Here is a 26,908-nt window from a genome sequence, read left to right on the forward strand (position 1 = left end):
TATAGCACTAACAACAAATTATTTCTTATCTAATTTAGAAAAACCTTAAGGACTGCATGATTTCACTTGTTCTGTGAAATCTTATATTATTGTTTAAATATACAGAAGCAACTATCAATAGAAACAATTTTTTTAATGTCACAAAGTTGAAATTGTTCAAATTGCCTTTTTGGATTTTGGTTTGACCTCCTATTTGAGTCGCATGACACTCTGTGGGTAAATGCTACCAAATAGTCAATAAATTGCCATAAAGTAACGCTGAGAGTTGGATTCATTTCAATATTCTTTGACTTACCTCATTAATAACATAATTAGTGTACAACATGGTTTCCAGAAAGTGAGGCACTTGAAAACTGCATGTTTAGGCCAATGATGAGTATTTAGATAAGGAGATAATTTCTCAAAGACAGTAATTTATCTACGGCAAGATGTTAAGAGATCCGGGATGTTAGTTATATTCCAAATGATGGATTGTTTATTAGTCTCTGTTGGCTTTTAACATGTGCTGTCACTCAAAATGACAGGGACTAAAAGCTGTTTATGTCGATAGCTGTTATAAAAGTATTTGATGTCACACTTCAGCACAGGGTTGGCACAAGTGCTACTGGATAATAATCACTCCTGACTGTTTTGTTGACTTACATAATTATTGTCCATTAAATCATAGATTGGCAAAGTGACTGACTTGTTTTCCAAGGCGTTTATTAAGTGCAGTTTAATACAATTGTTCTCAGAAAGTTACATCTTACAAACTTTTGACACAATTTTCACAATTTACATGTGGCAACTATACAGAAACAGATGAAAAAAAATAGGAAAACCATTCATACTCATCAACATTGTACCTGTGCACACAACAACATCTGTACATATAACTGTGTTTGATATGCACAAAACACACGCCTACTGTCTCGCTCAGAAATGAACAAATAATGACATGTGCACTCACAATCCCTTCTCTCATTAAATCTGTACCAAAGAGAGAGAGATTGCAACTATATTTGGGGAAAGGTCCATTTCATCTTATTTTCCTCCTCCCTGGCTGACCACACAAACTCTCTTTTTTTATGTATTCACAGTGTTTGTATGTATCCACGTGGATGTGAAGTACTCTGCTTTATATGTGTGTAAATCTTCGAGAAGCCAGACTAAAACAGAAGGTGGAAAAAAAAGAAGCAGTTTAATGAGTGTAGCCGTTGCTTGGAGTCATGTCGGGTCATTTTCAGGTGTATATAGCTGATCCATAAAAGCAAGGCATGATTCCAGTAACTAAACGGGTCGTTGGACACTCTTCAAACGGTTATGGCACCATGAAACACTTAACAAGCTCTCGTCTTGTGTTTTGTATCAGTATGTGATGAATGGCTTCAGTAGAAACCTCCTTTCATAGGAGGAATGCAAACCGTCTCACCATTCATCACACTGGAGTGTCACTGTACAGTAAGATATTTCATAAGACAAACAGAGCAAATGAGGCTAAAAGAATTGCATGGTTCGTTAATGAATACATTCACCATCTCATTCACAAGCTCGTGTGTTGAAAAGCAAACACGACTGAGTTGAATAGAGAACTGATACATTCAAATTGATCAAATGGGTTTTAGTGAATGGTATCCAAGCCTGCATTAAGGAACATGTTATTTAGTTAGTAACTCAATGAATTGGGGAGTTAAAACCAAATGCAATTGATTTTGTCCAAAGGGCAAACCAGTTGCCTAATTACACTATTTTACATTCCCCAACCTAACCAAATAAATTAGTATTTATATAACGAAAGCAATATTGCAGCACAAACCACACTTCAAGCTAAAAACGACCAATTGCGTCTTTCATCTATTCATCCTCTTTCAATGTCACGTCTTCCATGCAATCTAGCCTTCCTCTAAACAGCCTCTCCACCCCTTGCTCGCATCTTTGCACACACTTTACCATGTTTAGCCTAAAAGAAACACCAGATATAGGAACATATTTTACAATCACATTAAGAGGGGTTCCTGTCTCTGTGTGTCCATTTAGATGGCCCCATGCGTTTCCCTCCTATTGCTGTTCAGATGCTTGTCAAACAGGGGTCCTAGCAGGTGTATGCACCCTGCCTGCGACCACTGAAGCATGGAGCCAAATATTTATTTCGCCAGCACTGGCCTAGCCCAGCCTCAGACAGTGCCCTGGATAGCTTGGTTAAACCAAGGATAAAGAAGCTGGGGACCTGCCAGCCAACTATAGCGGCCTGGAAGAGAGTGTAAAACAGAAAGAGGAGAATTTGCAATATAACTGTGAGGATTGGGTTCATTGTAACATAAAATAAACAATATATTGCTATCACACAGCCCAAATAACCCAGTACCATTCGTCAGGCAAATGTTTGGCAATACTTAATATTAGAGTGCACAAATAATTAATTTCCTAGATTACCAAATATATTAGACACACAATACCTGTTAATTAGTCATTATTAAGCACGTATTACTTATTTGTGAACGACATCATCAAATAACAGAATATTGCGATTTCTTAGAATAGTCAGTTATTGAGTGTTATAAACAGTAGACAAAGAGGTTACTTCTTACTAAGAATTTAATCTTAGTACGCTCTGTTGAATATATGCCTCATAAAGAAATCTTACAAGGAGAATATGTTTTATGCCTTAATAACACCCAAGAAATATGTTTCATTATTGTATAACACATAAAAATGCAGGTGATTATGGTGGCCAAACAATAACCAGCTATTCAGTGAGGTAATAAATAAATAACTCATTAATAGTTTGATATGTATCAATGCACATAGCTTACCTATTCAATTTGCAATGCCATTTTAAGCATACAGCTAATGAAGATGACTTGAAACAACTGAGCAGACAAATAATACTGGTTTACAATACGCAATATTAATAGCTTAATAATGATTAATTAGGAATTATTATGCAAATAATATCCATGTTAATTGTAGCTAGTCAAGGGGGAAGTAGTGTTCTGCAAGTGTTAAGATTTTTATATCAAGCATCATTTTACCTGATCAAACTGTACTGAAAACAAAACACTCATCCAAGACTAAAAAATTTAATAAAAATATGACTATTTTCCATAAACTATGGTAAGGTGAGGATTTTTTTATAGGCTGTTGTCAGTATATCCTTAGAAAGTGATGTTGCCAAGTCTATGGTTGTGTAAAACTCTCTTTAACAGAACAGCATTTGGCTTCATCTCGCCTGTCCATAAGGTGAACACCTGCGGTGAGGGTGCATAGATAGACTCAGCAACTTGAATACAGCAGCATGGATGAGGTCATGTTTTATTGTGAGCAGTGTGCTCTTGAGGGCCGTTTAAGACTGTGTGTTCATTGAAATGGCACTGGGTGCCTGTTGGCAAACCTCAGCCCAGATGTTCAGTTTCACCGTGAAAGGAAGTGATGGTGATTCACCCTGATTAGCTGCTCACTCATGCATTTAAAACCCACAGAAAGTTTCACCTCAGCTTAGATATTTACAGCACTTGTTATCACTTACCCCAAAATAAAACTCTCTAGACATGAGAGCAATTTAATACAAATGTATATGTATGTTTTTGTGATCTTTATGACCATTATCAGCTTATCTTGAGTTTGGGCCAGCCAAGCCACAACCCTTAAATAAGCATTACACCCTGTTGACCAGTCCCAACACAAGCAATATATAAAAACACAAATGCAACAGAAAAGATGTCTGTACATGTAAGTGCTCACCATCAAGAGACAGCATGTGTACACCCACATTTAACATGAGCTCAAGTAAAATATTTTTTTTTCCAATATTTTAACTCCTACAACAATTTTCATACAGCTCTACAATAACAGTTCTTTACCCATGATCAATTTACATTTTCCTTAGCTAAGATTCAGTCAGAAAAGTCATCCGGGTGCCCCTGGAACACATAGATGTTCAACCAATTGTCCGTTGTTCAGCTTTCATAAGGAAACCAGGGATTGAGAGGAAACTACACATTGCATGTCTCTATCACAATCTAGTCAACATGTCTTTGCCAAAAATGCAAGCAGAGAGTTCTGTACAGTTTATGTAACACCTTCAATATGAAGGTTTATTATGAAAGATATAATCATATTTAGCAAGAGATAAACATATTCATATTCTCTTGGTGGAGATGGTTAAAAAGTCCTTTAGGCAAGGCCTCCCAACCAGACCTCCACAGGTAGTGTTTATGTTAAGAGACAAGTGGATGGCATCTTGCTATAGTGGCAACACAAGAAAACAGATGGTAAAAGACAAAAATATAACTAAGCTCTGAATTTGTTAATTTATAATACAATATTAAAAATCTTTAAACAAGCAAAAAAACAAAACAAAAAAAACAAAAACAAAGCAAAAGTTGAAATTGGTGCTCCTCTGTACATCCCTGTATACCTCTCTGCCCAGTTAGTTCTCCTTTTAGTTGCTTCTTTGTCCGTTTCTCATTTCTTGTCAGGTCAAGGTGTCTTCATCTTGCGCACTGACAACAGTGTGGTTAAAAAAAAAAACACAGGTCACAGGTTTCTATATGTCTCACACTTGTGTCTACTTTTTTACGTGTTTTAGTCCAGATAATATAGAAGCACAATATCAATTGTTTTACCACAATGCCAGAATTCAAAAGTTCTTCCTTGTGTTGATGTCTGATTGTAGGAGTCATTTTGGTTTATAATGACACAAATGTAGTTGGAAGCCACAAGATTGGTCTTTGTCTTCCCTTAGTTATGAATGGAGAAAAAAGTGCCAGGTGTGGACCCTGAATGCATCTGGTGGAACTGTTTTCCATGTGGTAGCACAAACCCTGGTCTCCTGTAGCCATGGTAGCGGTTTAGATTAGGACAATAGTCTCGACTCTGGCGCGTTCCGATGGATCGGGGGTCATTCGGGGGCTGCTGGTGTTGGTCCTCCGAATGCTGCCCATTCCATGGCACAGCGCCCCCTGTAGTCATGCTATTGTTGTAGGTGACTGGCTCATCTGCACCCTCATGGACTGGATATTACTGAGGATTTTCTTCTGGTGGCCTGCCAAGGTCACACCTATTCTAAGCAAGTCCCTAAAGAGAAACAAGCAAATGGAAGAATAAACAGAAATGCAAGAGGTTCGTTTAATGACCTACATGAAAGCATTTCTATCATTCTGAAGGTAGAACACATAATTTGAATAAAACATGACTACAGTGCTTCACTAAAGGATTGATACCCCACATTGCATATTGTTATATTACCACCTCGTGCCTCAATGTATTGTATTTGGATCATACAGGATAGACATGACTCTAAAGTGGAAAAAATATTATACATGGTTTTGAAGATGTTTTACATGTAGCTAGTATATGTATTAATCTCAGTTTAAGTGCAACTTTTTTAGAAGACCTCAGAGTGAACAAAAACATATGTATGAAAACTAATGAAGGCACCAGATATGGCATTGTGGAGAAGTTAGAACAAGGGTAATTTAACACGTAATCAATTGATAACATTATAAAATTTCAAGCTTTCTATACCTCACAAAATATTTTTAAATCTGAGCTGCAAAGTGGCAAAACTGCAAACACAGCAATACATTGCTGCCCACCTTAACTGAAGGTGCCTAGCTAGGAGCACCTTATTCAGCCAAGAGGCCCATGGTATCTCCAGAAAAGATGCAGAGTTTAACAGTTTAGATGGGAGAATGTCTCAACATCATCACTGTCAGTCATGCCTTGCACACACTGGGGCCTTATTGATGCATGGCAGGAAAAATACATTGTTGATTTTTTTTTTAAAAGTCCTGTTTGCCACAAGATGTAGGCATTGTGTACGACAGTGCTCTGCTCCCATAGGATCAGAATGTTAACTTTCCTTGCCTACTGAACATGTAAAACACTAGTTGCAGCTTAAAACTAAAAGTGTACATCACCCTGCAAACATGAGTTCACCTTTCATATGTCATAGTGGAAGCAACTTGCTGTAGGGACTGCAAAGCTTGGTCAGATACTTTGAGAAGAAGGATAGAGTTACATGCAGAGCAACCCTGACCGAAATCTTGGGAGACACGGCAGAAGATTTAAAGCTGTTGCAGAGGTTTCTAGCAAGACAGCAACCACAAACATACAGCCAGAGCTACAAGGGAATGGATCAGATTAAAGTAATTCATGTGTTAAAAGGGCCCGAAGTCATGACCTAGATCCAGCTGGGCATCTGTATAAAATACCTGAAATTCGCTCATAGAAGTTCTCCAAACAATCTGAAGGACCTTAAGGTATTTCGCCAAGAAGAATGGCTACAAATACCAATTTGAGTCTAGTACTGACATGAGGGGAGCTGAATACAAGTGCACACCTCAAATTTATATGTGAGAGAATTTACGTGTTACTTTGTATCAATTGATGTGATTGACATAAAATCCCAATAAAATACACTGACAATCTGGCTTAAAAGATGACAAAATGTGGAAAGGTTTAAACAGTGTGAATACCTTTGCAAAACACTGCAATCCAGCAAAACATACATCTAACATCATTCTAACAGTCACTATAGGTGGAAGTATAATTTCAGCACAAAGAGCTAGTGGTGATTAAAAGAGAATACGAATTTACAAAATTAATTCAATGACTTGAGAGACAAGTCTGTAAACCATATTGCTTGGAATTGCAAATAGACTTCATAAATACTACCAAAGCCTCGAGCATCAATTTTTAATAAAAATGCAGGCATAATTTTACATTTTCACAACACTGATAATTAAAATAATCAACATGCTAGCATACATGACTAACCATACCCCTGAACAATCCAGGAGGTATTAAAAAAATGTCCCGTCGAAAGCCATATGGTTTTCAAATACTTAATTTTACTCAAGCTAGTGAACTCACTCTGAGGTCATCTGAGCCACAAGCTGCAGGGAGGTAAAGCCTGAGTTGAGGAAGTTGTCTCTGTACTGGCTCATCTTGATGGCAGCAAGCCAGTCCTCTACCGAACTGAAGGTGTTGAAGTCGGGTATGGATCTGTCCAACAGTGGCTGAGAAGGCCTGAAGGGGACAAAAGGGAGCAGGTGAGATGAGGGAGAGAGAAGAGCTTTGATGCAATATTAAGTGAGCAGTGTTTTGTGGGGGTTGTATTTGTGTGGGTGTATGTGAGAAGATACAAGTACAAAAGCCAGGTAGTGTCATCACTACCAGTATCTATCTACCTGAAGGTGTTTGAAAGACAATAAAAAAATTAAAAAAATAAATTAAAAGGTCAGGGAACATGTCACCCATTATTTGACCAATACCACTCATACAGAAAGGTTCATAATGGTTCTGGGAAGTTGTTCCAGCACATTAAAGACCTAATGGTAAAAACATGCCCTACTGCAAAACCTCTGTCTGACACAGAGCCAAGAGTTCACCTTGGGCAACATGGCAGCAACCCGAATCACAATGCCAAAACAAAGAGCTTTAAGTTTTTGACTGACCCTCGGTGGCTCAGACAGCCCGCAGATTCAGAGAATCTGTGTGGAAAGTGAAGGGAAGGAAAGGACTATGTCCAGTCAATGTTGTATGCTGATGACACAACCTGCTTGCTTTTCATCAGTTAAATTCTTGAAACAATTTCCAGACATTTTATTTATGGAGATTTAAGTAAAAAAAAAAAAATCAACAACTAAAGACGACTTACAAAAATTAGTGATGATATTCTAAAAACTATTTTTTAGAATATCATCACTTAACTAAATTATCTAATTATTGTTTAAATTTTAGCCATGAAATTTAAATAATTCTATTTTTTTAAATCATTTCCCCCATCTGGTTTGTTCCTCCTATATTAAAAAGAAATTAAAACAAATCAGAATTAGGTTATAATTAAAGCAATAAATGTTGCTAAAATAGTAGAAACATGTTTTCAAATTGATCCTAAAAACTGGCATGTGAACGTTTTCCCTCAGAACCACGGCTAAAGCGTGCTGTTAATTGGCACTGATTCCACTGCTTCAGGGTTAAAAAAAAATCTGCTTGCTACACAGTTTAACTACTTGAGGTTTTATACAAACTTTTAAATGAATCATGATTTTCCAAGTAAACTTTTTTTTGCTGATGACACTTAACATGTCATTGTGGGTCAAGAAGTTCAGCTTACTTAGTAAGTTTGACTTTAGCACTAGTGTTGTTGCAAACCAAAGTTCTTGGTTCAACACAGAAACACAGTACAAGTTCAGAACCATCATAAGACAGAAGTCTGCACTAGAGTGAGAATAAAGGTTGCATGAACCAACATTTTTAGTAAAATTTAAGTCCATAATTAGGTCAGACTTTTTATCAAGATAACATAGCTAATAGGGATAGAATGTCACGCTTTATAGGACATTACATATTAAAACTAATATGCGTAAAATAAGGTTATTCAAAAATTATATTTCACACCCAACAGATATTTTATAGTATAGATATTGCTCCAAATACAAAGTACACTAATCAGGAAAAATCATATTCCGTTAAAAAGATAAGAAATTCTTCAAGTGTCCCACCATGGGGGAAATTCATGCATGACGGTAGCAAAAACAGAGACTGAGCTACACACAGTTTTTTGGTAACAAAAACAAACAAACGAACACACAAAAGTAAAATTATCTAAAGTTAGTTCTAAAGCAACAGAGCTTCATCAGAAAGGCCAATATAGAAAATAAAAATAAATACCAGAGTAGGTATTGTGCAATTATTGAGATAATATGATGAAAATATGAAATATTCAAGTTACAGTAAACAGTGGAAAGTGTAGAAATACCTTCACATTTACTGAAAGATATGAGATAATATGCAGCGTGCATGATAGTACAGCAACATCTCAAAGTAGCCAAGGTGTGTGCAAGTGTAACTTAGCCCCAGAGCGACAGTGTAAACGATTCATGATCAAATCACAACCCGTGCACGATAAGCATGCTGAAAACAGCTATTGAGTCTGTTGTGAGCAGCAGAGGTAATAAAGTCTAACAGCAGCTGTGAGGAACAACCTGTGGAGACGCTCTTTGGAGCATCTGGGATGCCGCAATCTGTCACTGGAAGCTCTTCAGCTCTCCATGCACGGGGTGGGAGACATTGTCCATCAGTAATGTTATTTTCCTTACAGTGTTTTTTTTTCCCCCTTTTTGTCTCCCACTACTTGCAGTAGGTACAGGAAAGAGCTGCCCCCTCTAATGAGTTTATGCAGATGGTTCTTCTCAGCCACAGATAAGATGTTGCTTTGACAGACAACGCTGTTTAAGATGGTTGATGTCACTGCAGAGTCAAATAATGTCTTCAGGAGTGCCCCTTGCACTCCAAAAGAAAGAATAACATATAGATGCAACATTTTTCTAAAAATGTACATCTAAAAATGTATTCCAACTGTAGACATTGTGTTAATTAGTCATTTCAGCATGTTTTCGTACAACATATGTTTGGTCCATCATTAAATGGCTATGAGTGAAGTGAAACTCCCTGAAAGTATCAGGATTTGATGGGAGGAAAGAAACACAGCAGGAGGAAAGTTAAGGTTTGATGCAATCAACAGTAATAAAAAACATTATTTCATGAGATGATAAAAATAAACACAAATGGTGGATTAGTTTGTGTAGACTGTGTGTGGGAATGTTGTGTACATAAACAGATGAAAAGTATTTTTAATATCAAGCTAAGGGTGAAAGTGTGTGTGTGTGTGTGTGTCCTGTGAAGTGCTGTACTCACACAGCAGGGATGTTGGCTACAGCTTTTAGGCTGGTGGGGTTGCGGATCATTTTGTCAAGGGTGCTGACAATGTCTGCAAAGCGAGGTCGTACATTGCGGTCTTTCTGCCAGCAGTCCAGCATCAGTTGGTGTAAGGCGCTGGGACAGTCCATGGGTGGTGGTAAACGGTAATCTTGTTCAATAGCATTGATCACCTAAGAGAAAATTAGAGTTAAATATGTGTTACCTTATTCAGGGCTGCAAGCTTATACTGCAAAACTACTTTTCTGTAAATTAGAAACTTTAATGTAATACATTTCAGAATGGCTCTTCAGCGATTTACACATGGATACACTGTATAAATGTCACACTGTGGTATACTGATTTCTGTGGTATACTGATTTCTTTCGACAAACAATCTGCACAGTATGTAAATTGTGTCCAAACTAGTTTAATTTCTAAGATAGTGTATTTATATTTCACTTTCAAATATCATATGAAAGTCATGTCTAATCACTTTTTTTGAATCTGTCAAGCCTTATAACTTTCTGTATCTTTCTAACACACACACACACACACATATATATATATATATATATATATATATATATATATATATATATATATATATATATATATATATATATATATATATACATTGGTTTTAAACTTTATTGTTCCGCATTTATCTTTTCAACACATGGATAGACACTTCCAAATATTTAATAATCTATGAGCAACTGTGTAATTAAAGCTTTTTTTATATTTAAAATATTTTCTTACAAATTTAAAGGGAACAAAGAAACAAAATATTCCACATTTTCATAATTCCTAAATAATTACTTTATCACACACAGATTAGGACCGACTACAAAGTGCCCTTCAGTACAGAATATCTCTGATATAGTAATTAAACTCTAACACAACTTCTTCGTCCTCCGTCAGAAGGCTAATGCCGCATAATGGTCTTGCACCACATGAGTTTAAGTTTTTTTTTGGATTACAGCATTTTTCAACCATCTATCCGTTTAACAATACCACAAACCTAATAAAAATAAACAAAGATAAAAACTTGAGTTTTCTGTGGGTGTGTCCATTGAGTTATAGAAACACTCTCATCTCTGGCTTATATCGGCCTTGCCAGCATCCCTCTGCTGATCCTATATAGGCCAACTGCTGCTCGTCCCTCAAGTGACAGTTTGCATTCAGGCTGATGTGCCCTTCCTCCTGACACTAGCCAATCATACCAACCCTGGAGGACAAAGCAGGGAAGCAGAATGGAAGTAAAACACAGGCTGTGTCACTGTAGGAGCCACTGGGGGAATGGAAGACTTCAAATAATTAACACTGTTGAAAACAGCCACTTGACACATGCCTCTTAAAGGCATCACGGGTTATGGTGGCCTTTTACTTGTAAGGGTTTTAGATAAGTCAAACTTAGTCAAATGGGGTAAAAATCATTTAGAATGCCAGTTTATTATAGACACCAAACTCAAACTCACTGGCTACTCTATTAGGTACAACTGTTCAATTACTTGTTCACACAAAAAAGTGAGTCAGCAAATCACAGTACAGCAATCAAAAAACCGAAGCATCTTAAAGTGGTGAAGACAACTTTTTGAAGTATAAAATTAGAATCAGAATGGTAAATGGTCAATTTAGGGGACTTTTAATGTGGCAGTGGTTGAAAGCATCCGGGCAGCGGCAGTTGTGTGGATAAAAATGCCTTGCTAAAATGTGGGGAACATAATTGCCAGACTGGTTCATGAAGATAGAAAGACGACACTAAAACAAATGCACACTTGTTACAATTAAGATCTGCAGACTGCCATCCTGGCACACACAGAACATTGAACCTTGAAGTAGAAAGGCTTCAGCAGCCAAGAAGAAAATAGTGGGAGTCACACTTGTTAGCTAAGAACAGGATACAGAAGCTACAGTTCATCTTAACTCACCAAAATTGGACAATACCAGATTGGGAAAATGGTGCCTGCTCTGAGTCTTGATTTCAGACATTAAGATGCTTGTGTCAGAATTTGGAGTAAACTATATGAAAGCAAGGATCCACTCTACCTTGCATCCATGGTTTAGGATGATGGTGGTGTAACAGTGTGGAATATTTCCTTGGCACCCCGTGGACCTCATTTTACTAATTTAACATTGTTTAAATGCCACAACATATCTTAATATCAATCCTGACTATGTCTATGTCCGAGCAGATATAAAGTCGATCTCTTTATGACCGGAGTCACCAAATCTCAGTGCAGCAGACAGTATGGGAAGTGGGTGAAATGTGGATTCACTTCATACATTTGCAGCTGACAGCATCATGCAAATGTGTGATGTTGTGGACCAAAATATACAGCAATATATGCAGGAATGTTTCAGACACCCTAGTGAATCTATGTCATAATGAAGTAAAGCTGTTCTGAAGGCAATGATGGGGCCAAAGTGGTCTAACAAGGTGTGACTAATAAAATATCTGGTGTCTGACTATGTCTATAAAAATCCATTAATTAGAGCTACAAAGTCCCTTTAGAGATTCATTTAAGGACAAAGCTTTACAATAAACTCAAAAGATCCTTGCACATCAATGACATATTTACATTGTCATCAAATACTTAGACGCCAGCTGAGCTTCTAGTGTAAAATATGTGGTAAAATATACTATGAAATAAAAGCCTATTTTTTGAGGTTTTCAAACTTAACTAGTTAAGTTGCTTGTAGCTCAGCAAAACCTGCTTAAATGGCACACACGAAGACACGGAAAAGACAGAGGGAAAGGGATGTAAAAAGGGGCACTGATGCTATATTGAGCGTGATGGATGTAAAAGAGATGAAGGGAAACAGCGGCTATAACTTTTGTGTGGGTGTGTTAGAGGATGCGAAAAGGAGAAAGCAAGTGAATGTTTCTTGTAAGTGCTTGAATATGTGTGTGCTCAGAGGAGGCGGACATGCTGAATGGCATCAGTCCCACAAGGCAGTGCTTGCTGCTGGCCCACTGAGGCAACATCTGCTTGGTTGGACAGTCTCGGTGGAGTGAGGTCCACAGAGGCCTGATGGTTGGCTCGTCTTCTCAGTAAGGGAAGCTTAGGGAGAAAGACCTCATAGTATGGGACCAAGTCCAGTGGTTGTGCGTGTTTGTGTTGGTGCCTGTGAGTATGGATCGTATCCAAGCGGACACGGGGAACAAAGCAGAGCTCTCAGCAATCATTCATTGCTCTCAAAAGCTGGCCAGGAAGGAAAGGGATAGTGTGAAGCTTTGCCCATAATAAGTCTGCTTTCAAAGTCAGAGTCAAGGACATTTCCAGCGATGGTGTGGATAAAAAAAGGGTGATTTATTACAGCTTCCTTTTTCAAACAAGTTATCTTAATTGTGTATGGGTTAGCCTGTGCATACGCACATGCATACAAGGCCACAGCATTTTCATGAGTAGGAGTGCTTATTTGGAGACTTTCGTTTAAATTAAAAGTTTAGAAGGGGAGCATCCGTTTGAATAATTTTTCGAAAGTTGAACATTCTAAGAAACTACCACCTCTTAAAGAACACATAATGCTTATATATGCTGTTTCTTCCAAACTGTCAGAAAGTTATAGTTTTGCTGTTCATTGGAACAGAGTATACACATGCATTTACATGCCAAAAAACATCCCTACAGCCTGGCTTTGCAGCTTTGTTTGGAGGAGAAAAACAGCTTTGTACAAAATGAAACACTGGTGCAACAAAGAAAGGACTTATTCTCCCCCCACAGCCTCTGAACTGCCTACAATGGTTTGCGTGTAGTGCAAGCCTTTTTTCCCTATTCACTTGTGTACATCACCAAAGATACTTTTGCATAATGCCTGCCCAGTGGCTTGTTTGGAGCAACTCCAACATGAAAGGGCAGGTGTCTTATGCTCATTTTTTTTCACCAATTAAAGCACACTTTGAGCTCTTTTAGAAGCACAGCCTTAAAGAGACATAATGAAAACTGTTTGTTTCATACAGGAGATGACAAAATTCTCAATGTAAACCCACATTATAAAAAAGGGAAACTTTTAAACATAGAATTGTGTATTTCTAGTTAACATTGGACATGACTATATTGATGAATAAAGGGGTATATTATGGCTGCTTTAAATTAGTGGATCTCCTCACTTTTACTCATATAAAATGTGTTATTGACATTTATATGGAATTTACTTGCTGTTCATAAATGTCAGGCCAGTCCTTCATCCCTTTATGTTGTTTTACAGTGACAAGCCATCAGGACCTTTGATGTATTCTAATACATCCCTAAGCTGACCCATGAATAAAAGGAGTTGACAAAAGATTTAAAAATGTGTTAGAATACTATAAAAAGGATCAAAGGGATGTCTCTTTCTAATTAAATGACATAAAATAAGCTTGCTTTTGAGTTTGCTGTATATGCCATTCAGTCATTCAGTATTTTGGTTATTCTGTTTCCTTGTCTAAATATCATCAGCCTTAAAACAAAATAAAAATAAATTCCGGTAGACACTTTGATCAGCCAATTATGTTTTCATTTGTTCTTAGTCTGTGTTTTCTTTATTCTTTAAAGGTGTTTCAGCTGACCTATTGATGATTTGCTGGAAGACGGGGGCTGCTGCCGGAAATAGACACACCAGGAGACTGAAATCAACATCAGGTGGATGCAACATTTTGGAGATTATTATTTTTCCTCTTTTCAGGTTGAATAAACCATAAATATAGGTTGTGTGTGGTTACAGTTACAACACATTACGGGTTTCTTTTTAATCCTGGATTCGTGAGGATGTTCATGTTAGCAACAGGATACACTCATGGACCCAGACTCAGGTGGGCTCAGAAATGTCTGCTGCTGGAAAAGATTTCTGGACTCAGAAGGTTGTGTAGAACTGTAAAGGCTTTAAGACTCTTGGCTGTTCTGCTAACAGCAATAAAACACATCAGATCATCTTAAGGTGTCATTAAAAATGATGCTTTTGGCAACAAAAGCATAGACTATTGAGCGATTCATCTAAATATACAGCTGGGTTCAGATTTTGCTTTCTTTGTGATAGGTCTCAAACTATGGAATAGTCTTCCACTTTTGTGACGGTCCTCTTCTTTAATTTTTTTGATATTTTGTTCGCATTATGTGATGCCTTTATTTTAGGTTTATTACACCTTTATTCTATTTAGCATTTTATGCGCAGCACTGTGTAACATGTATTTAGAAAAGTGCTCAATAAGTAACAAAAATGACTAACTAGATAGAGTTAAAGCCTTCAGTTACACTGCAACCTGTTTTCTGTGTGTCACTGTCAGTGATGATTGGGAACAAGAAGGGTTGTGGGGGTGCAGTGGTATTGTGTTGTCTGGGACATGAAGGATGTCTTAGAGGCACAGTTCACTACTGTGTTTCAAAGTAAAATGCGTCACATCACGAGAATAGTGGTATGACTTCACAAAGTTTCACTACTTCAAAGCACTTACATCCTGGTTGGACATGTCCCAGTAAGGCCTCTCTCCGTATGACATCACCTCCCACATGACGATGCCATAACTCCACACATCACTGGCTGAGGTGAACTTTCTGTAAGCGATGGCCTCTGGAGCTGTCCACCTTACCGGGATCTTCCCACCCTAAGACAGAAAATAAAGAACAGAAGTGTTAGAGATATTTCAAAGTTTTGATAAGGTTGATTTCCTTTGCCCTTGTATCAAATTACAGCAAGCCATTTTACCCTGAATACCACAGGACTTGTCTTGACTGTAGAGTTCAATCTCTTTTCTTTGTTCATCCACCCTGTGCATTCATTCACCTGAAGCAAAAGCATTCACAAAATCCAGCTTTTGTCTCAGGAGTGACTCTGAACAGTCATCAACCGACATTACATTTACTACTGCCTTGTCTCCTGTCTGAAGAAAGGAAGATAGATCTGGGCTTCTGCTTCTTCATTGAGCGTTACTGGCTGTAATTGGGCTACCAGAGCCTAAGGCATGCCACTTGCCCTCTTGAATGAAATTGACAGCCGCTTGCTTTAAATTCCATGCACACACCAAAACAGTCTCAGCTGGTAACATATTCACAGACGGAGATGTTTGTGCGTGCACGCCCACACGTCTAACTAGGCAGACAGACATGTACATGCCTGGCCGTATCCCTTCACTCCCTCCATTCAAATCTCTGAGTTGAACTTGCTACCAGCTTAATAATGCCAATTAACTGAACCTGAGCGTTTGGAGATAAGCCGCTGTTGGAAACAAACCCAAGTGAAGCAGGCACAGACCACCCCCAGTGAGGAGAATAACACAGATAAATGATTGTTTGGGTTTTTTCCAAATTGCATGTTTATGTTTGACAGCTTCCTTTTTTGGTAATAAATATATTTGTATTGTGATCATGTTCTGCAGGTCAGTGTTGTTGTTCTGCTGATGTGAAGAGTTTTAACACATGACTGAGCACACAGGAATGGGGGGGGGGGGGCGTTCTTTGAAAACATATAAAGCATGTATTTTCCATTTTGGAGCTGTAGTCTTTATTTTCACTCCTAGATATCCTATTGCTCTCACTAAAACCAGTTTCCTTACCTACAAATATTCACTGCTTTTCCTCAATAGTATGTTTCTGTGCTGAAAGTCAGTATAAGATTTTTTTTGCTCCCTTTTGGAAGGAAGTGGTGATGCCGCCTGGCAAAAGTTCTAGTCGATAAAAAAAGCCCACTGCTTTGACATCACTGCCTCCTTTGGGACCTTCCTTTGTTCTTAACTAGTACTGGTGGTAGAGCCAGTTCTTAACTGGTTCTGTAAAGTGACCAGTTTGATTTTGCACCACCAGAGAGCCAAGTCCAAGCCATGTCATTATGTTACTATAAATGTCTCTTTAATTAACAGTTTTATAAAACTGCCCCAGTTTTATATTGTGATTTTGTAAAGGATCACAGTACATGGAGACAATTTAAATACACAAAGAATATTTATCCCAGTGCCCCTGGAAACAGATGCCCTAACACAGTATCACCACCTTAGTTTATTAACATTGTTTTGTGTATACTTAGCAATCCTAATACTGCAAGTTGATCTCTCATCCACACAATTTCATGATCTCGGCACTAATTATGGTCTGATTACTCACACAACACATCTGATCAGCTCCGGACCGTTTCTTATCAACCACTCATCTCATCCACCTGCTTCTGTCAGTATATAACCAGCCATTAGACCAGACATCAGTGCCAGATTACTTCAAGCCCTGTGGTGAGACTTATTCCACCATTTATTTTCCTGACTTCCTGATAGCCTAATTCCCGACTTGTTTCTGCCTCTCGACCTCGGAGCTTGCCTTGTCCTGACCTGCCTGTCTGTTCTACCTGATGTCTGCCTCACCCGATTACCTGCCTTTACAGTCTGTCCCTTGCCGGTTCTGATCATAAGCATACCCACTACCGAACCCGAAACTGTGCCTGGCCCTGTCTTGGATTTCCCTCTGGCTCTTCAACGGACCTCTGATCACCTGGCGCTGATCACGGACCTCGCCCCGGACTATGGTTTCTGGTTCGCCCTCCAGATCTTCCAGCCTGCTACTGCCTCCACGGTTCTGCCTGTCCCCTGACCATCATACACCTGCTGAAGCCTCGCTCTGGGACATCCTGAGCGTTAACGTGCCGTCTGCTCAGCCAGCCAGCTCGGCTCGAGCTGGCTTGCTCGAGCTCGACACAAGATTTACGCACAAGACACACGATTTACGCACAAGATTTACGTGGTCATTAACCAGCTGTCTGTGCTTCCAGAGGTCCCGGCCCATAACCCGCAGCGTTTTGGCTTTAAATAAACGGCTAAACATTTTACACACTGTGTCTGGTTTGAATACTGGGTCCTGCATATATTCCATTCATTACACACAACAGGTTGAAAAAGAAAGTTAGATATGGCTTTTAGAGCAAGATTTAACAAAATCACTTGGAGATATAAGACCCAATTCTTCAATGGTAGAATTGTTTATATATATATATATATATATATATATATATATATATATATATATATATATATATATATATATGTGTGTGTGTGTGTGTGTGTGTGTGCCTGTGTACCAAGTTATGAAGCTTCATTCACCTTGACCTGCTTGAACACGGGGAGGGGTGATTTCAAAATAAACCACAGGAAGATAAAACATAGTCTATTTTTATGTTTTGAACTTCACCCATCAAAAACAACACTAAACTTGTTGTACTCCATGAGCTCATTTGTTGGTCCTAACAAAAGAGGTTATTTCCTCTAGTCCAGCAGCAAACAGCTGGGTAAGCACCTGTTTTTCAGGGCCAGAATATGTCTTGGTGAAAAAGCAAAACAAAAAAGGTGTTTAGTACGTTCTAGCACCAGTTAAGCAATGGAACTAGTTTGCTGGAACAGACTACCCTTTTGTCTTGACGGAATCCACTCCAAAGAGATCCATAAGGAAATTGAATGAATCTGAGAGCTTTGCTTTCACCCTCAAACAGACGTTTGAGAATGACGGGGAAAAAAACTGAAAATATGTGTTCTGGAAGAATTAACTGTGACTATACAAACATAGTTTTGATAGGGATCAGAATGGATTTGTAAGCAATCAAAACTTTGTAATTACTATAGGAAAAAATCCTTCTTAAATGACTCACTGCACTATATGCACAAGCATAGCCTCACTGAAGACATCGGCTAGTGTTCAAATAAAAAAAGACATGAAGCTCTGGAAAAAAAAGCAAGTAGATGTACAATGTGGTTGTGTGAGTGCAAGGAAATATGGAAGAAAGGAAGAGATCAATAAGTGAATAAAGAATGTATAAAACGCAACAACTTCAGTGCCTCTCATATCTATTCTTATATCTCAGTTCAGTTCACATCTGAATTGTTTCATCTCCACCGAGAACTTGGGGATTGCTCTCTTGCTCTTGCTCATGTCCGAGGGCAGGGGATTATGTAGAAACAGGAGAAAAATCATCTGTAGCAACGTTTAGAATGGTCAATCATCTTTCTCTTCTAGGTAAAAAGGCTCATGCCAAATTGTTTTAAATGAGCATACATGAGATAAAAAAAAATGAGGTAATGAATACAGCAAAACAGAAAATTACAAAACTGTAATTACCTTCAAGGGATTATTAAAGTATTTCTGATTCTGAAAAACTAGCTTAAAGCAAAATGTTGTCTATTACAATCCCTCTTTGACATAACTCGCTCAGTGTCATTTCCCTCGGTTTGTACATCTGACCTGTTGCCCCAGGATGCTATTAAGATATGAGCTGGGAGTTGCTGAAATAGCCTGAGTAAAGCTTCAAGTAAAGTTGTTTTCACGCTACCAGTGGGAAACACGTTAGTTATACTATTTTCATGTCAACTGAGTCACAGATGTCTAAGCACACCCCTTAGTAATTACTCCTGTGGGCCATTGCTAGCACTGCTAAATTCCTCCTTTAACAACATGAAGTGCAGAATAACTCATGAATAGGCAAAGGCAAAGATGCAGTAGTAATCACGTTCTTCAGCACAAAAGCATCAGTGCCACCGAAATCTAGCCACAGAAGACAGAAATTAAAAACAGTGTCAACACCACCTGAAGTGCTTTAAAAAGCCTTTAACATGAAGAGAGCCCTGTGAGCGTGGTAAAGATCAAAACCACATTATTACAGACACTGTATAATTGCGTAAAGAACTTCTTTTCACTCTCTAACAATAATTACACAGAATTGATTAAACATTTGGTTTAGCTCGGTTAGGATTAACAACATTATTTCTATTTACCAAATACAAACAATAATGAGAGAGAGAGAGAACTTTCTTCAAATTCAGAAACATACACATTTTTCCACAGATTTTGGAGGAATTGCCTTTTAAACCATAAGACTTGACTCAAATGTTTTAGGTATCCTTCTAAAGCTTAACACAACAGTTTGTTTGAACTTTAGCAAATTTCTCCAGATGAAACAAGTGTGCCTGATTGAGGTTTAAAAGCTACTTTGGTTATACACAATTTCCCACATTTTCCCACAAAATCTCACTTTTTTTTCTGTGGGACTGAGATCAGAGCTTTGTGAGGAACTCTTCAAAACATTGACTTTGTTGTATTTAAGCTACTTTTTAATTAATTTGATGGCGGAAGTAAGGTCTTTGTCCATTTAGAAGACTTGTTTATGCCAAAAGCCGATGTCGTTAGATTTTGCTTTGATAATACACACAATGTTCTTTAGTCGTGATGATACATAGTTTGTGAAATGAATAAGTTCATGAAGCCGCTCAATGCACACAGACGAAAATTTACTCACCATTTTTTCCCCAGATATAATACTGGACACTATGGTGAAATACTTACATTTTTGTTCCGTTGAATTTAAATAAACTAAATAAAGTACCCCCACCCCAAATGAGAAAACAAAATCTTAATATTATTGCATTTAGGAAATATGTATATCATTTTGGTAACCTCAGCTGACCAAAAACAAAAATAGCTTAAAATAAATTAGACTGATTTCACACCAAACCGAGCTAAGAAAGGGTTGTTATACAGTTCTATATGTATTACTGATTTACACTGCATATACTGCCATTTACTGTAAAAAAAAAGATGTTTTCTGTTAGCACCAAAGAGAAATATTGCTACTCCTATCGCGGGCAGCTAACTCATACTCTGTGGAGATGTGCCAGAGTTCATAGTCACTGCAGCAGCAAAACTTCTCAACCTCGAGTGGAGAAAAATCCAATGATATACCCCACAAACTCTCTGGATAATAACTAAAGTAGGTGACACACAGTGCTTGATTTTCGAGCTATATTGGGTGGTTCCATTTTCTGCTTGATGAGTTTTGGCTCTTTAAATAAAAAGCAAGGCTTCATAAGGGTGTGAAAACATGAAATTTATGTGAACGGGGGAAAAAAAAGTAAGTTACTTCTCACATACGCTGGTGGATGATAGATCTAGCCTTGTTGGCACACAGAATTCCAGGACAGAAAACCTTGAGCCAATATTTGAGGCTGTTGTGATCTTTGCATCAACAAAAGTGAGACTACAGAACGTGACTGGCTCCACCTCGTCTGACAGGTTGTGACCAGCAGTGACAGCTCTTGACAACTCTGAAATGTCACAGTAAAGAGGATGTGCGGAGACTGTCCGTTTAGTAGGTATTATGCTGAGACAAATGTTGTCCTTTGACACCTGGTTCTGAGAGACAAGGGATAAACATTTGGTGGTCAGGTGACATGTGGGGTCCCTTGCGATTGTGTTACACGTGGCCAAGAAACAATACAACTGTCAGATCTTAGTACTAGCTTGAGCTGCAAATCCACTACTGTGCAGATCGCATCATGTAGACTGTCAACAACATGCTGTATGTGGAATGTGGCAAAATTTAGAACACAAATACCCGTCACAGAACAGTGAACAGTTGTCACGAACATCTTCCAGATAAGCTTGCTGTAAAGGAGCCCAGCCATTCTTGTTTTTTTTTCACCCAGCTTTTTCCTTTCATATCAGCCATTTAGGGACTCTGAAAAAAACAACAACTTCGAAGCCATCTGGAAGTCAAGTACGTAAAACTTTCTGCTGCCCCCGCCCATCCCTTCCCTCTACTCCATGCCTTTACTCCACCAACTTCAGTAATCTATTTCCAAACAATGCACACTCAAATGGGTTTGAGCACATTTACTTAGGCTGGGCAGAGTGCTCCATCAACATAGTTTTAATGAAATCCTGAGTGCAACGATCTGCCCTGGATGTCTGCCCAAACAGAATGAGAAAGAGAGTGAAGAGTAAGTGCAGCTAGATGCAGAAAGGTTGAGTGACAGAGCGAATTGGGGGAAAAATAGCTCAAAGAGAAGAAAAAAGACAAGAAAGTCATTCGGTGACTTATGACTTTCTTTTCAATGACGTCTGATGGAAATGAAGACAGGTCTTCGAACTTCTTAAAGGAAATCTTGTAAAACTTAAAGGAAAACCTTTACTCACTAAATTATACATTTCACATATTATAAACAGTTTGTCAGTCAGATGGAATCCCTTTATTTTTGAGTTGGGTTAATAAGTGAACTTGAGAATATAGATATACAGATAAAAGGTGGAAACTTTAAATTAAAATTAAAAATTTGTAAAATTTTATTTATGTAATTTTATCATGATGAGAGGTGATGTGAATGTTGGGGGGCCGGCTGGAGGGGGTGAAAGAAAGGAAACTGTTCTATAGAAACAAAACTATTCATGCTCCTTAAGCTTTTTTTTGTTTGTTTGTTTTACATTTTTTCACATTACAACTGCTATTTACCTTTATTATTTTCCTTTAAAACCAAAAAGCATGCAATGCATTTTATTGAGCCCTGTTAAACTGATATCTCTCGAGTCCCCTAAGTAGGAAATAGATGACACCTCTGCGTAATCAAGGGTGCATTCACACCTGCCACTTTTGGTCAGCTTTAAACAGACAAGAGGTTGTTTCCCCCTTTGGTTTGGACCTTTTGTGTGGGTGTGAATACCCTAAAATGAACCTTGGTCCTGCCTAAACAACCGGCCGAGACGTGCTCTTTGAGGCGGTCTCGGCCCGCTTCCAAACAGACTGTTGTGCGGTTTGCTTCTGATGCGAATATGAAATAGCCCAGATCCGGACCATCTACAGAAATCACACATGACTTAACAAGCCACCGTAGCAGTTCCGTAATACTCAAATCATACCTGCCAGCGTCTGTTGCTGCTGCCAGCCTGCTGTGGTGGGACTTTTCTTTAGCTTGCAGGATGCATTCTCCAACACCGTTCCAAAATAAAATTTCCCAAAACCTGCATTGAATGAGCTGCTCTTACCACTCAAAATGGCTTTTAGCTGTAATAACAGCACAAACACGCAAAACAGAGGCGCTGCACACAGTATTTCCATTGTAGTTTTCCTCCATTTCCAGGTTTGTGCTACATAATGTCCTGGTCATTTCTGAACAATGGGAACATCGACTATGACATGTGTTCACTAGCAAAAATGTGAAAACACACCTCACTAAATAAAAAAAAAAAAACAGTTTTTGGTTGAGACCAAACAAGTGGAACAAACGACTTTCTTTGTTTCATGAAACCTACAACTTGGTATAAATACTGCTGGCAGAGTGGAAAGTAGCAGTTTATTGTTGAAAGAAAGCCATATGGACACTGATTTGCAAAAGAAGGCATTCTGGGTATGTAAGACCAAAATGATGCAGCAGAAAACTAAAAATGCACATCTCAATGAACACACCATTTCCACTTGAAAACACATTGTAGGCAGCATCATGATGTGGATAAATGTTTCTTCCCCTGAAAAGAATCTGGTCAGAGTTAAGTGGAAGATTAATGGAAATACGTACAGAAACACCATGGAATGTTTCAGAATAAACTATATTAATTCAAGTCTTGGAAGGAGCTAGATAGAGTCAAAGCCTGAACACAATTGAGAATCATAAATAATTAAATCCCAGATTGGAAAGTAATCTGCATGCATTCAGTGGTGCAACTGGGTGGATGTAACTTTAGTGTGAATGTGGTTTCAGTGTAAATGTTCTTTGAGTCATTTGTATGACTGGGAAAAGGGGTATACTTTTCAAGTTCTGTCCATTTACAATTTGTCTACCACATTCATCTTTCTAGTCCAGTTCAAATGTAATCACAGAAAAGATACTAAGATTTTACAAAATTAATTTATGAAGCCTGGTAAATATTCCATTTGAAATGGATAAAATAAAGATTTTTTCTGACAGCTAGATCTCCTGGTAATGCACATTTCTGTTATGTTATAAAAACAGCATCTAACCTGCACGTCTCAGTAGTACCAGTGGCCTTAGACCACCTGCTGAATTCTCAAGCAAGTTTCTTTTTTCTTACTTCATTTCATCAGAAAAGATTTATTGTGTCATCTGTATCAAAACGTTTATTTTTTTTAAGGATACTTCTAAGTGATAAAATGCTTCAGTATTTCTCCAAAAATACATTTATTTTTTTCACCAGTATGGATTGCACTGAATTACAATTAGTTTAAAATGTATACTTCTGCTATTCACAAGGTGTTAAAAAAGACCATATTCTGACACCATCAAATTAAATCCAGCAAGTATCTATCTCTCTTTTGTGTGAAAATCTAATTGAAAAAATTGACCTTGGCCTCAATTTTTTCTTAGAATGTGGGATATAGGCAATTACAATCACTTATCTAACTGGGGCGAAAGCTGAATAGCCCTAATTTTTTTCCCTTCAGTGCTACTGGGAGTGTAGTTGAGATGTGTCCAGTTATAAGAACAATAAAAGGCTAAAATTATGCCTCAGCATGGAGTCATTGTGTAGTTTACATCTATTCCCCTGTTTGTCCTCAAGATTTGGCATTAAAAAAAATGTGTTTTACTAAAATTTAACAACTATGCCACAATTAGAATAACTCTTGATTTAAAAGATTTTTTTGCATGACCTCTGGACGGGTGAAATCCATGCCGTAGATCCTAAAGAGGGCCAGGAATAAAACATCTAAAGTTTCTCTGTAGTGTGTGGATCATCATGTGTGTAAAAATGGGGGTCACATTCTAAAGAGATACGGGTAAAAACGTGATTAAATTAAACACAAGTGTTTTCTTTTAGGCAGAAGTATAAACATCAGTTATCAGACAGAGCCCATTATTTTGAAAACTCCAGTTTTGAAAAGTCTTGTTTTGATAAACCAAAATCAGAACAAATCTCTCCTCTGTAACTTTGCATTCTGCATAAAAGCTCTTTTCTAGAGAGCTTACAAATAAATCAGGTCACTCTTCCTCTGATTTAGTAGGCAGGATTATGTGAGGATGATTTGTTTCATTGTGAGAATGTAAATACAGTCAAACAGCAAATCAAAGCCTTAATTATACTGACTGTGGCAAATATGACAGAAGGTATAAATCACACCAGATACATTTATGTAGAAGACTGCACCTTGTTGCAGAGACCAGGTATGTATTATGTGTCCTTGCTTTTTTAAACATCATATGAACTCTTTTTCTTCCTTTGGGTCAGTCCTAACTGACCCACATGATTTGTATTGTTCTACTTTTATTGTCTTATATTCTATGTTTTCATTACTTTGCAGCACTTTGTGACTCTGTGTGTGTGAAAAGTGCAATAGAAATAAAGCTTACTTCTGTTTCTTATGTGCAATGTATTTTAACCACTGGCTATTAAATGGTGCTTCATTCAGGATTATGTCTGCTGCAAGGAGAAAAACCTTCCCGTTAAAAGTCTAAAAGAGGATTAATGAAAACAGTGTTGTAAAAGTGAAACACATGTGCCTTATTGGTTACATTTCCAGTTGCAGATTATGATTGATCACTCTCAGGTAAAGGAAAGTGAAGGGAACCTGGGTAGGGGAGTGCAACCTTCTCTATGTGTTCATATGAAATTTCATCAATTTCCATGGTGTGAAGTGAGTCAGAAGTGCAATGTAACTAAAACAATGAAAAAAAATTAAATAATTTGAGAGACATGGAGGACAATTGTGTAGAGAAAGACAAATGCAACAGACAAAAACAGATATCCACAATGTTGTTATGGATTTGTTCCTCATTGACTGCTTTCTAATTAAAGGTATCTATCTCTCTAACTCTGAGTGTATAAATATTTTACAGCAAACAAAGAAGCCCGTAAAAAAAAAAAAAAAAAGAAAAGACAAAAAAAGCTGGTTACCCTGAAAGCAGCGAGAGCAGGAAGGGATGCTGATAGTAAACAAACAAATGACAGAAACAACAGGGCAGTCCAGATAGTGTGAGCGTTGAGGCGAAGCTGAAGGAATGTCACTCGGGGTCACATGGATTTGACGGATGAGCTTTGTTACTGGCTCTTTGTGACCCTGCCTTTCAGCCCCTCTCACCATCAGTGACACAAGCAAACACAGAGGCAGAAACACAAACACCTTTAAAGACACATAGGGGATTGTATGTGAGAGGGTATATACTGTATTCGTAAACATAAAAAGAATATAAACATCTAATCACACGGTGTGGTTCCCACTGGACACAGCATTACATACAGTAATGTCATGCCTGTCACAAAAACTCCAAAACTAACTTGTGCACATCCACATAGAGTAGTTGCTCTGCTTAAAAAAATGCAAAATCTGGTTCTCACTCACATTTTGTGATGACATGAGAGGGTGCTTTGAGACTTTATTAAAATATCAACATATGAGCAAATAGAAAAAAAAGAAGAACAGAAAAGAGTAAGAAAAATGAAAAAAAAAAGTGGAGTCAGCCGATCCGGCACAGCTGTTTATGGCTGGAAATAAGGCATGACAGGAGGTAATGTGCAGCTCTGACATAAACAGTCCGCATGATATCTACTTCAGAAGTCTCTGTATACCACACTTTTTAAAACAATAGTAAAACTCTGTTTAGAAATCCTGTTGTTGGCCAAGAAGATTATTCCAATTTATCATATATCTCACCTTCCTTCTCTTACCATCAGAAGTTACTTCTTGTTTACGTGTAAATCCTGCAGATTGTCATCGATACATTCCTCCCTTTACCTTGTGACGCCGGTTTGGCCTTATAGGATCAGCCAAAGCAGGCCTGTAACTGCCTCACTTGCCAAGACAGGGGTGTGACAGAGTGAACTGATTTCCACCCCTTCGTAGCATCTGTCCTTTAACAAAATACATGGAGATGGCGAAAAGCCATCTGTATCCAGCCTTGAAATAGCTTGTGAAAGGAGTTTCTACCTAAAGCATTGGAGTTTAAGCATCTTTTGATCTTGTTCATTAGTGATGGGTAAAATGAAGTGAAAGGTGCCAATATGGAGTGGTGGGCTTCACTGCCGTAATGAGGGCACGGCTCTGAAATGTGGTAAAGAAAATGTTGAGGCAAAAAAATAAATAAAGAAACAGAAGTCCTTGATTTAGTGATCTGACTCTTACCTTTGGTCATGAGAAATTGATCAAAACTGAGACAAAATTCTGGGTACAGTTTAAATGAGTTCCCTCCATAAAATGACTGAACTCAGGCTTAGAGATAGGCTGACAATGTTTTTCTTCTGTGGGGAGCCCAGACTACAGCTGCTGCACTTCTATATCAATAGGAATCATCTAAGTTGGTTAAACATCTAACGGGATGTCTGCCAGGCAACTCCTTTTAGAGGTTTTTTGTGTACAGTCCACTGGAAATAGATACTGGGACAGACCCAGAACTTGCCTGATTCCATTTCTTATGACCTTAGATCTCTTTGCCTCCCCAAGAATGAACTCGGGAGTGTTTCTCCTAGATCTGTTTTTTTTTTCTCTCCAAACCCAA

The 26,908-nt window shown here is 38.1% G+C and overlaps 1 protein-coding gene across 2 annotated transcripts in view; it reads right to left on the bottom strand.

The window, feature by feature from the left end:
• Window positions 1-681: 681 nt before the first annotated feature.
• LOC105935923 (ephrin type-B receptor 1-B) overlaps window positions 682-26,908 on the bottom strand; it is a 243,498-nt gene continuing 217,271 nt past the window's right edge. For both annotated transcript variants that reach the window (XM_012876547.3, XM_012876546.3), the window contains exons 13-16: window positions 15,122-15,271; window positions 9,685-9,878; window positions 6,856-7,011; window positions 682-5,055 (exon numbers count right to left, since the gene is read on the bottom strand). In XM_012876547.3, coding sequence (XP_012732001.1) covers window positions 4,947-5,055; window positions 6,856-7,011; window positions 9,685-9,878; window positions 15,122-15,271 — 609 coding nt within the window. In that variant the 3' untranslated portion in view covers window positions 682-4,946. The remainder of the gene's footprint in view (window positions 5,056-6,855; window positions 7,012-9,684; window positions 9,879-15,121; window positions 15,272-26,908) is intronic.

This window comes from Fundulus heteroclitus, chromosome 6, assembly GCF_011125445.2.
Source record: "Fundulus heteroclitus isolate FHET01 chromosome 6, MU-UCD_Fhet_4.1, whole genome shotgun sequence".
NCBI classification, from domain to species: domain Eukaryota; kingdom Metazoa; phylum Chordata; class Actinopteri; order Cyprinodontiformes; family Fundulidae; genus Fundulus; species Fundulus heteroclitus.